The sequence below is a fragment of the Wyeomyia smithii genome, chromosome 3, assembly GCF_029784165.1.
Source record: "Wyeomyia smithii strain HCP4-BCI-WySm-NY-G18 chromosome 3, ASM2978416v1, whole genome shotgun sequence".
Taxonomy (NCBI): domain Eukaryota; kingdom Metazoa; phylum Arthropoda; class Insecta; order Diptera; family Culicidae; genus Wyeomyia; species Wyeomyia smithii.
Genome location: NC_073696.1, coordinates 256,215,074 through 256,227,934, shown reverse-complemented (window position 1 = coordinate 256,227,934; position 12,861 = coordinate 256,215,074). Strand labels below are relative to the sequence as shown.

The 12,861-nt window shown below is 38.1% G+C and overlaps 1 protein-coding gene across 1 annotated transcript; it reads right to left on the bottom strand.

Moving 5' to 3' along the window:
- Positions 1-2,575: 2,575 nt before the first annotated feature.
- Positions 2,576-8,219, bottom strand: LOC129729758 (cuticle protein 16.5-like). The gene is made up of 2 exons (XM_055688577.1): positions 8,030-8,219; positions 2,576-3,513 (listed from the first exon to the last, which is right to left on the bottom strand). The coding sequence occupies exons 1-2, from the start codon at positions 8,039-8,041 to the stop codon at positions 3,067-3,069; spliced, it is 459 nt and encodes a 152-aa protein (XP_055544552.1). The 5' UTR covers positions 8,042-8,219; the 3' UTR covers positions 2,576-3,066.
- Between the last annotated feature and the right edge of the window lie 4,642 nt (positions 8,220-12,861).

The window sequence follows — 12,861 nt, the reverse complement described above, 5'->3', positions numbered from 1 at the left end:
TATCACTAGGGGATTGATACGAATAGTTTTTAGAATACCTAGATGACCCGTTAAATCACCCTCAAAGAGCCTTAATGATCTTTTGATCCGTAAGGCACTCTTTTCGGCTTCTAATTGTATGAATTGATGCAGTGGAAGCATAAACAGTAGAGCTTCCAATGCCTTGGTGGGTGTGCTTCTCATTGCACCCGTTATTGAGAGAGTGGCTAGCCGTTGAAGTTTTTCCAACTTATCTTGAGCACCTTTCTCCCTTGTTTTTGTCCACCAGACTAGTGAAGCATAGGTAGTTCTGGGTCTCACTATAGCCGAATATATCCAATGGATCATTTTCGGTTTGAGTCCCCATTGTTTACCAAAAGTTTTATTACATATCCATAGAGTATTTGTAGCTTTTTTTATTGCCTGCTCTAGATGTGTATTCCAGTTAAGTTTTTTGTCAAGAGTTACTCCAAGGTATTTGACGTTATCTGAGAGTTTAAGAAGCTCACCTTTTAGCATAATATCATTAAGCCTAGTCTTTTTTCTACGTGTAAATGGGACGATAGTGGTTTTTGAAGGATTTACATTTAAGCCTTCCCTATCGCACCACGAGGAAATAATGTTTAAGGCAGTTTGCATTCGGTCTGTGATGATATCATCATACTTGCCACGAACAATAATGACAATATCATCAGCAAATCCAACTACTTCAAAGCCTTCTTCCATCAATTTTCTTAAAAGATCATCAACTATTAATGACCACAGCAGAGGAGATACCACCCCTCCTTGTGGGCACCCTTTTATAGCTGTTACACTTATATTAGAGCTACCAAGGCTTGCTGCTATTTCTCTTTTTGATAACATCTCGCTTATCCAATGAATAATGCAATTGTCAAAACCACGTTTCTCCATTGCAGCAGCCATTGAGTCATGAGACGAGTTATCAAATGCCCCTTCAATATCAAGGAACGCCGTAAGGGAAATTTCTTTTGCAGCAAAAGATTTTTCTAGTTTTGTAACTATAGTATGGAGTGCAGTTACCGACGATTTCCCCTCCTGGTAAGCAAATTGATATTTACTAAGAGGAGTTTTAGAAAGATATGATGATTTGATGTGCTCATCGATTATTTTTTCCATTGTTTTGAGAACGACTGACGATAAGCTAATTGGCCTAAAGGATTTTGGCAGAGATTTGTTCCTTTTGTTGGCCTTAGGGATAAAAATAACCCGTACTTGTCGCCACGCTTCCGGAATATAGCCTAGAATTAAGCTGGATTGAAAGAGTTGTGTTAAAATGGGCATCAGAACTGTTTTACCTTTCTGTAGTAGTACCGGATAGATTCCGTCTCTACCAGGTGACTTGAAGGGTTCAAAGGAGTCTATTGCCCATTCAACTCTACTTTCGGTAAAAATTTGGTTGGCCAAAGTAATTGCATCATCCCTAGTTCTTACTAGCCCAGTCATCGTATTCACTGTTTCGTGAATTTCTGTCCTGGTTATAAGATTTCCAGTACTTGATACAGATGTACTTTGGTCTTCACTTGAGTTAATGATCGACCCAGAAAAGTCCACGGCCTTACGGTTGATACCGATGATATCGACGTCGTCCGCAAAACCAAGAAGCATGTGAGATTTCGTGATGATCGTACCGTTTCTTCCCACGTTTGCTCTTCGTACTGCACCCTCAAGAGCGATGTTAAACAGTAGGTTGGAGAGCGCATCCCCCTGCTTCCGTCCATCCAACGTTACGAACGCGGCTGATGTCTCGCCAGCTATCCGCACGCACGATTTTGTTCCCTCCAGTGTCATACGACTCAGCTTAGTTAGTTTCGTAGGGAAACCGTGTTCCAGCATGATCTGCTTCAGCTCAGGATACGGGAGAGCACTTTATATGCGGAGTTCAGCAACGTAATGCCTCGATAGTTGCAACAATCCAGTCGATGACCCTTCTTACAGATAGGGCATATGAGGCCTTCCAACCAGTCCTTCGGCATTTGTTTATCCGCCCAGATCCTCAGTTATATCTGGTGGATCGCATAGTACAGCCGCTAGCTTCTCGCTTTTAGAAGTTCGGCCGGGATACCGTCCTTCCTAGCGGCCTTGCCGTTTTTCAGCTCACTAATCGCCTTTTTCCCCTGTTAATTCTTCTGCCTCAGAATCGGACAAAAAATATATTTATTCTCAGTTCACTTAACACTTAAGGCTAAACTACAATTCTTTTGATACTCTTATATATAGCTCCTCAGCAAGTGTTTGTTTATGCTTTTTGGTTATGCTTTGTATGAATCAAAAGATAGTGCTGGTGCAGACTAAACATTACTGGTGAGATATAGTTTATTTGCATTCTGGGAATTCTGATTTATGCTGATTTGGCGACGATGATGGTGGTCCTGGTGAGATAAGATGGCCTGCCGGATATTGGTGACGTGTTCTGCTTAACTCACCTTCTCCTGTGTTGGTGGCTCCACAGCTTGTTCGTCATTCACCGTGCTTGGGAAAGTAAACATTAAACGACCAATCGAATTTCGCGTTTTAATAATACTTGACAATTTTTATTAGTACAATAGTTTGAATAATTAAAATACAATTCTCTCCATTTGGGTGAATGCATAAAAGATTTTGAAATTGGACATATTCAACACCTTTTTCGTTTTCAGTTTTTCATTTTACATCTCTTAGTAGACGAACTTCGTGAGAGACGTAATTCTACCTCAAAACTTGTTGCACTGTGTAATCAGTCACTTCTTCAAGCTGATTTCGCTTTGGATTCATAGGACGCACCGGATCGAACCGGTTGAATAAAATTGTGATAAAAAAAATTACAATTTGGTTCAACATCTTTATTACTCCCTACGAAAATATAACCGCTAGAAACTAAAAATTAAAACTCAAAGAAAAGAAGGTTTTTATCGATGAAAATAAAAAACCAAAACGGTGACAGTAGAAACACAACGTTCCGTAAGAGCATAACATTAACTAAACTAAGATGGCAAAGGTTCTGTAGTCTGAGCACTGGCGGTGTTAGTCTGAGTGATTGTTGAGTGATGCTTGCGTTTGTTTGTGGATCGTGTTAGCCCTTCCGCCCCGTTACCATCCGTGGTATCCTCCGTGGTAGCCACCGTACTTGACCAGCGGAGCAGGGGCAGCATGCACGTAGGCCGGTGCAGCGGCGTATTTAACCACCGGAGCCGGAGCCTGTACGTAGGACACTACCGGGGCCGGAGCTGCGTACTTGACGACGGCCGGTGCAGCGTGGACAACCGGGGCAGCATGAACCACCGGGGCGTGCACCTGGTGAATGGTAGCGTAGCTGGTGGCGGCCGGAACGGCTGCTTTGACGATCGTGGGTGCGGGAGCTACAGCATGGACGGCGGGAGCAGCGTGCACCACCTGCACAACCGGTGCCGGCGCAGCGGCATACTTCACCACCGGAGCGGCAGGAGCGTACGCGTACGAGTAGCCATGGTCGGCATATCCGTGGTCTCCGTAGTATTCGGGGGCAGCACTGGCCAGGGCAATGCAAGCGGCTAGGATCTGCGACGAGATGAAGGAGATGTTGTTTGTTAACTAAAATAGGGAATACTACCAAACAAACACTTAAAAACTAGGTTGTTACAATTTTAAAATGGGAAGCAAAATATACAATTAACATTTTCGTTCTAGGATGTTGTGGAATTTGCCAGCAAACAAATGTTAAATAGGTTGTGTCGGACTCGGCTTTCAAAAGACAACGATTAGAACATATTGTTTTTTTTTTTTTTTTTTTTGTTGTGATAACAAAACTGAAATACTTCAATACTCATGTAAAATAAATATTGGGGCATCTAAAAATCTAGCCTTTTCTTGAAGATTGAATTTTGGAACCTTTTTTTTTGTTTTATTGTTTTTAGGAATAATTATGTTTTATTAGAACTTTAGCAGTTTATGAGATTACGCAACATTAAGTTCAGTGAATTTAAAACCTTTTGGATACACATTATCTGAAACATTGTAGGTCAGAAACCTTTGGATTTATAGAAAAACTGTCCGAAAATAACTAGTAACTATAACAATGATGTGTAGTAAAAATGTATACTGAAAAACTGTTTTTCCTAAGATATATCAAAAATATACCACAAATTTTGAATTTAGGAAAATGAATTGGAAATATGGAAAAAAAAATTCAACTCTCCTACACTGCCTGTGATCGCATAATTGTACCATTCGACATTTTATGGATTTCGTGCTTTTTATTGGGAAATGCTTAGAATAGTATGTACTTTTTACATCTGGAAAAATATGCTTATGTTTGTGTGAAAAAAGTCGTAAAAAATACCAAGTTGTTTTGTCACATAGCGTAAATAACAGCATAATTGTCACACTACTTAACTTTTTCAACTTTTTTGTCGAAAAAGTTTCCATCCAAATCCACATCTGCATCCTTTGGAACTCGGGAGTTATTCTGGTCCGGTAACCAACCACCGGTGATCCGTTTCTGATGTTCAGCTCATGCTTGTTGAATACATGAAAAACTTCTTTTTCCATGTGATATATTCCAAAAGTAGCTTGAAAGTGACGGCATAAATGTATCATTGCAAAAATTTCAACCAATTTGACTTCAAAAGTAATATTCAATGTATACATAGTGTAAAGTAGTGCTTTCTTCATGATACTAAGTTTAGTTAAAGTGTCTATTTGCGAGAATATATTAGTAACAATGCATTTAAGTTCAAAATATAAAAGTGCGAATTGCTCGAACAACCAATTTTGCAAATGTTACAAATATGCAATTATGGGCAGTACAGGACGTTAAATTTTCTTTTGTTATCAGACAATTTTCTAAGAGTTATTCATTCAAAACTTTTCTCTATCCCTCGTCACTATTTAGTTATATCGATCTATAATAAAAATGTTCAAAAACTTCTTACGTTTTCAATTGTTAGTCTAGATAAACTTTCGAAAAAAGTAGGCAATGTTGTCTAGTTTAGTAAGGTCACGAAGATTTATTAAATTCTGAGAGAGTGCTGTCAGCCAGTTGAGAAATCCGTCATACGGTTGGTGAACCATTGGATTTTAGGGTAGGGAACGGCTTAAGCAGTGGCGCCTATTTTAATCAGTCGTAGAAAGCAGGCCCTAAACTCCTGGATTTTGATCAATATCGACAATTTCAATGATGGAAACAAAAACTTTGATTGTCTAACTGTCTTACAAATTTAAGAAATACCGTTAATCACAAAGAAATCTGTGAACAAATATTATTCGAAACAAATCGACCTACAGGTCGGACTCGCTTATCCGGAGACTCGATTTTCCGGAAACTCGATTATCCGGAATTTTAGACTCGATTATCCGGAATTTTAGTTTTTTGGTGTCCGTTTTCAATTTTTATTCCGAAATTTTGCCTTTACCATCCCTTATGGCATATTTGTTACCATTTAAGTCACTTCTGGCATGCTTGGAACATGTTCGAATTAAGAGAAAATAATCAGTATCCAACTAATTTTTTGCTTCTCAAGATTTTACCGCTTTTCGCCTCAGAAATAGTTTCTGGTCACGCCACTGCATCATACAAGTGAAATGAAGAAAAGGAATATTTATTTTATGTTCGTTAATCGCAAGATTTCAGTATTTTTTGTGTGATTCGACTATCCGGAATGAAAATTTTTTTGATGTTCCGGATAATCGAGTCCAACCTGTATATTGCAGCCATTCAGGAGCCACTTCGGGTGCTGAAAAAAAAACGCCTGCAAAACAGATGGAAACTGCTCAAAATAGGTTCAGAGTGATTGGAATAGTGTTCTGGATTGGTAACTTTAATTGATTATTGTTGAAGTTTGCAAAATTGGTTTTACAATCTGAAAACAAATTCTGACAGACAAAACGATAGAGAACATATTGCTATAATATTGTTTGAATTTCACCCAACACATTTCGAGTATTTCGTCTTAATACACAGACGGTTCCTAAAGTTGCTTAGAATATGATTCCTACCCTACTTAGAGCAAGCCCACCAGTGGCTAAATTGAAGTTTCTAAAGCTAGTTTGGCAACTCTCACCATAACGCGGCAACCACACCGGGCGTTGCTATCTTGGTTTGGGAAATAACAATCCTCACCTCGGGTAGCAGCGAGTTATTAAATTCGGCAACGCGATAGCAACGAGCCGAACCGTTGCTATTTGATGAAATGTCAAGTTGTATTTTTTTTGTGCTCGGCAGTAAATGTTCGTAATCGGACATAGTTGGTCGGCCCGGAAGATGAAACGCTTTGCCTCGCTTGGTTAAACACGTCGTAGGACACAAGTGTCGACGTGAACCAGTGAGCAACTCCATTTTAATTCTGATTGAACTGAAATTTTGCACAGGATGTTTTTTCGGGCATTTATTCGCAAAGACATGAATATGACATTTTGTATGTTTTTTTTTTTTTTTTGAAATTCGAGATGACCATTTTGGTTGGCACTCTAACCTACACGAAGAAAGGTCAAGTCTTTACAAGATTGGCCAACCCTGGGCAATATTCAAATTAACTTGGAAGATTTGAGCGAAACTGCTCGAAAGGATTACCGACTATTACTGCTGACACTTTTGAAGACATGTTAGTCCCAATTTTCCCGTTGCGTCCATTTTTCTCCTCTACCACTGTTTCAATTTTCAAGAACGCAATCGAAAGCGGCTGCGGAAATGAAAATAATAAACATTGCTAAAACGCTGGATGTCACCCTCCTCGGCATGGCGGTCAATATTTAGCCATTTTCTCAGGCTCAGAGCAGCCCCAAATCTTTTCATATTCACGCATAAAAATATTTGTTTCGCGAAATTATTTTCTTCGTCACTAGAATCAACCAAATACTCAAAAACAATTTTTGCGTTCTGCATGTTTATTTTGGCTGAAAAATTGCAAATATCAATAGCAAACTATAGGTACCGAGACAGCACAAAATACAACTAATAACAGTTCGCCAGCTTTGAAAAGAATAGTCATTGGAGGCAACGTTGCTGGACGTGCCATGGTCTTACGATATTACTTTAATTAAACATATAAGGATGAAAAATCGATGCAGCACAAACGAAAAAAACTGCAACAGAGTTGTGTTATCGACAATTTGAGAAAACGAAAACAAACTCGGAACAAAATCGTGTTAAACGGAAGGAACATTTTAAAAAGCAAAAGCAACACAAATCATTGCGGAAACGATTGACGGACATTTAAGTTGGTTATTGCTATAGATCCGCAGAATTTCGGGGAAATACGACACAAACATTTTGCCAACGCCAGCTAGTGACGGTCTTCAAATATTGGCAACTGCCGGTGTGAAAAAGAAATAGTGGAATTGGTAATCCGCAAAAGCAACGACCGGTGCGAAAATCGGTTGCTATCCAAAATAGCAACGGCCAGCGTTGTGGTAATAGCAACTCAAATGGCAACCCACCGGTGCGCTTGCTCTTAGTGAAGGCAAATATCCTTTGGAAACCAATGATATTGGAAAAACGTCAAAGAGTACACAGCACAAATATTCCCCAAAATCATTTCGAAAATAGTTTATTAATCTTTACCTCAACAAAATGTTACTGCTCTGCTCGCTTACCAATATGTGCGCAGTGTAAATTTGATCTTTTTTGTAACCTTTCGCTGAATTTGCACAAATAATGAATATTTTTCAATTATTCTTGTTTCGACGTGGATTGTATTGCATCGAATTTCAACTAACGGTAATTGAGTTAACACACTAGAAGCGGTAAAAAGTATAATCATTCACGATTTTTCTAAACAAACAATAGATTAATTTTTGAGTAAACCTGCTGGCTATGTTCGAAATGCTCTCCATTTCTATTGACTTATTGATTGGCCAAACTCCTTTATCTCTTCCGACAGATTTCTATTCATGTTGCCTGACGCGCTTTTCAACTGATCCCACTGTTTATTTGTTCTTTATAGTAAAACATTTCACAGGATTTTTCACTGTTTTTATTCCGATTCAGTTCGAATGACGGAACGCGCTAACAATGTATAAAATCAATATTAACTTCAGGGCAGAAATTAAATCTATGATCCCTCAAGCACACACTCACCAGCAATTTCATTATGGTAAACTAAATAAAACCGAACAACAGCAGCCGGAAACGGATGAGATCGGAAGGGAGGCGCTTGGCGCTTGGTCCTCAGCTCGGATGATGGATAGAATGAATTCGAACAAATTATAAACGCTGTTCGCACACCGCAAAATGAGCTTCGTTAATTGAAAAGCGTCAAAACACAACTGCCATTTGTCGGGCCATTCGTGTCATTTTATACCATCCATCCCTGCCTGCCGGTTAGAACGTAGACGGACGGGCCGCGATGGCCCCTACTAGAGGAGGTGCACACCGCCGAGATGCGATCTTTGCCTTTGTAGGGAGCCACAGTCAGAACCAAAACCGGGCCAAGAATCAATCTCGGCCACGATCAGGTGGCGATTCACTCTAAGCGCAAGCAGGTTAAATCGTGTAACTTTCCCTAATAACCTACCCGTCGTGGTCTGTGGTCAATCCGCCGCATTGGTTTGCATGCATCCGCACTTCACCTCGGTGCAGCAGCTGGTGGTACGCACAAGTTCTAGTTCGCAATATCCTAAAGTGGAATGCTGCCGAGTGGAATTCGTTTTTCTTCTTCGGCAGCGCTGAGCTCTGCTTGTAGGTTGCTATGTTACCTTCCCCAAGCAAGTGTCTCGAATGGTCCACTTGCACTGGAAAGGGTAACAGCAACGGTAGTAATGATGTCGTTCGTCCAGGGAGACTGCTCTGTTTCGAATTGACAGCTAGTAGCTGTTTTTTTTTTGCTAAACGCCGAGAATACCTTATGCCAGGTCACTCACTTACGGATCGAAACAACTCAGCAAGTAAATAAATCATTAGGAAGAAACAATCATGACTAAAGCATCCGCTCTGGTTCACGACTTTATTTTCAACTTGAACTCTATTATTTTCTGTACTAATCTATGATGTTGCTACCTCATAAATAATACTAAATCAATTTCACCCTAATATTATAAAATTGTTCTTTTCCTGATTACTACGAATGCAAGAATGGGTTTTGTAAAAAAATTAATCAGAAATTGTTTGCTGTTAAGTTCGAGGAGAAGCAAAATCACTAATCGTTCGAGCTTCATTCGGGTAAAACAGCTTCGGTAAATTTTGAAGTTCGAAAAGTTTCTAGATGAATCTTTTGACTTCAAAATTTTACTAGTAAGCTACTCGAAGAAAACTATAGTTTTTAGTTTGGTTTTTCTTTTTTTTCTACACGGTGAAACGTCTCCAAAGATTTTGAAATGGAGAAAAATAGTCCTTCTCAATGTATTGAAATATATAAAATCTTGCTGAAGCTAAAATGGTAAAATATTCACATACAATTAGGAGTTTATTATATTAGCTGGAAGAGTAATGGACTCTAACGCTGCAGAGCCTGCCGCAGGCCATACATAAGATATGTGGAAATTTTCTTTCTTGGATGTTAAAAGTTTGCGCTTTATGCAAAAAGAGGGTAACTTATCAACAAAATTTTTCATATGTCACCTCAATTTGGTCCAAATACAATAAAAATACGTAGAACTAGTGGGATTACCTATTTGTATACACTGCAATTATCTTCTTATTAAAGTAAATTAATTTTCTGTGTTGTTTGAAAAACAAGCTTTTCTCATATGACGAATTTATGTACAGTATAAAACCAACAGTTGATACAAAAATAATTTTTTTCGCCGTAAATCTCGATTTTTCGATCTTTGCTCCAGGGATCGAAAAAATGCGGTGACACAGATAAATAGAATTGAGATAAGCACAAAGCTGAAATGTGAAATTGTCCAATTTTTATTAAATTCAAAAACCTAAATTAATCCACCTAGCGGTCAGACCCAGCCTTTCTCTTTCAATTTTTTATTTGTAAACATAGATTAACATGAACGCTTCAATCCAATAAATGTATATTCACTTTTTAGGTTCTAAAATATTGATGTTGTAATCTTTACATATAAAAATGCAGTCAGGTCTGTCTGTCTGTCTGATCCATATAGGCCCGAAAACTACCGAACCGATCGACGTGAACATTTGTATGTAGGGGTTTTTGGTGCCGATAAAGGTTCCTATGATAGTTTGAAACTCCTCCCTCTTCTGAAAGGGAGGGGTCCCATACAAATGAAACATAAATTTCTGCACAACTCAAGAGCAAACCAAGCAAATGAAACCGAATTTGGCATGTGGATGTTTTAAGTGGTAACTAATATGTCCATAATAGTGGGATGCAACACAAATTTGTGCCCATCTCGAGAACTAATCAACCAAATGGAACAAAATTTGGCAGGTAAATATTTTTAGTGGTAACAAATATGTACATAATGGTTTGAAACCCGACTCCCTCTTCTATAAGGGAGGGATCCCATGAAAATGAAACACAAATTTCGCACAGCTCAAGAGCCAATCAAGAAAATACAATCAAATTTGGTATGTGAATGTTATTAGAGGTAACAAATATGTCCATAATGGTTTGACGCCCCTCCCTCTTCTGGAAGTACATGTTTCTTTACAAATTTCTGCACATCTCGCGAACTAATCAACTAAATGAAAACATATTGGCAGGTGAATGTTTTAGTGGTAACAAATATGTTCCATAATCGACCTCAAACAACATTTTGGATTGTAAGATGGCAACTTCCGGTTTCTGGAAAACAGCCGAAAATGGCCGATTTCCACCCAATATAACAATATCCGGATCTAGAATAATACACAGGAGCTAAAATCGACCACAGATAGCATTTTAAATTCTAAGATGGCGACTTCCGGTTTCTGAAAACAGCAGAAAATGACCAAATACCACCCAATATGAGTTTTTCTTTAACCAGTATGCCGTTCAAAATCCAGAAATTGTCTTCAAATGCCATTATGAAATCCAAAATGGCGACTTCCGGTGTCGGAAAAACAGCGGCAAATGACCAAATACCATCTAATATGAGTATTTCCGGAACCGTAATGATGCACTGGAGCCACAAATCGACTTCAGACAACAATTTGAATTGTAAGATGGCAACTTCCGGTTTCTGGAAAACAGCCTGAAATGGACGATTCCCATTAAATATTAGTATTTCTGGAACCAGAAAGATGCACAGAAGCTAAAAATTGATCACAGACACAATCTTGAATTTTAAGATGGTGACTTCCGGTGTCTGGCAAACAGCCGGAAATGACCAAATACCATTCTATATGAATGTTTTTAATGTTTTTTTTTTACCCCCAGATGACAAAAATTGATTTCACAGGCAATTTTAACGTCCAAAGTGGCGACTTTCGGATTCTGAAAAATAGTCCAAAGTGACCAAATATCACCCAATATGAGTTTTTCTTTAACCAGTATCCAAAATACCATTTTGAAATCTAAGATGGCGACTACCGGTTTGTGAAAAACAGCCTTAAATAAACAAATACTATCCAATATGAGTATCTCTGGAACCAGAATGATGCAAGGAGCTAACAATTGACCTCAGGCACCATTTTGAATTGCTAAATGGCAACTTATAGGCAACAGTCGGAAATGACCGAATAATACTCAATATGGATATTTCCGTAAACGTGATGATGCATAGAAACCAAACATTGACCCTGGACACTATTTTGAATTTGAAGACGACCACTTTTAGTTTCTGGCAAACAACCAAAAATACCTCCCAATATGGGTATTTCCGGTGTCAGATTGATGCCAGAAAGTCTGCTGATAATGACAGAATACCACTCAATATGAATATATTCAGAATTAAGGCGATGTACAGAAGCCAAAAGACGAGGATGTTGTCATTTCGATAAAACCAATCATTTCAAACGATTTGTTATTTGACTTTTATCATAGCCTATGGCCGATTCGTCGAGCATTTGCAGACTTCAAACAAACCGCAAGGAATCAATGAACTTGGAACGTTCAAATAGTACGACATCACATTTAAATTATGTTGAGGCCACATATATCGATCAAAGCAGGAATAGTTTTAAATAGTCTTTGAATTTCTTTTCTTTCCATAACTTTTCAACCACATATCAAATTGTTATGAAGATTGTTATTTGTTAGTTTGAGAGATGACTCGTTCGTATGACACTAGTTATGTTCAAGTAAGTCATGTAATCTTTGAGATAATTGAATTTCGTTGTTTTATTAACAACCCAAGTAACACACAAAACATGTTAGAAAATAAGTAACAACGAAAGTAGTCATATAAGTGTACTACAAGCGCAATGGAAAACTTGTGTTATTATATTGTGTTTGAAGTTGTTTTTCATCAGTAATACAACCGCATTTCGAAAACAAGCTCGTTTTTTTCTGGTTTTGGAGATGTTTTTAATAACATGAGTTCAAGAATGACAATCACTATCACTTGGTCTTTTCGTAAGACATTACACCATCTAATAACAACACTACGTACCTGTAAAATGCTTTTACTTAGTACAATAGTCGTAGCATTCAACACCCAAATGAAAATTAATTGATCAAATTATCATTTAAATTATACGAACGATTTCTAAATTTATTCGAAGCGGGTCAAAACGCGCCATCAAAAGATGAACAAAACGCTTGCAGTGTAACCAATATGACTTCAGATTTTAGTTATTGTATATCTAACAACGTTTTCTAGTTTTGTTAGATTTTATATCCAGATAACGTTGAAACTACGCGAAAACAATTTCAATATTCAAGCGAAGGAAACAACTCTTTTTGAAAGGTTGAATATTATTTTTTGTCATCATTTTATAATCAATTAAAACTGCCACTGATAAAAAAAATGCCGATCTAGTTGCACTGCGCAGACACAACACTTGTACTTGTTCTACTAGCTTTCATGTTTTGCGCTTTTCTGGTGATATTGATGTCATGGAATAGGTAACGTCAA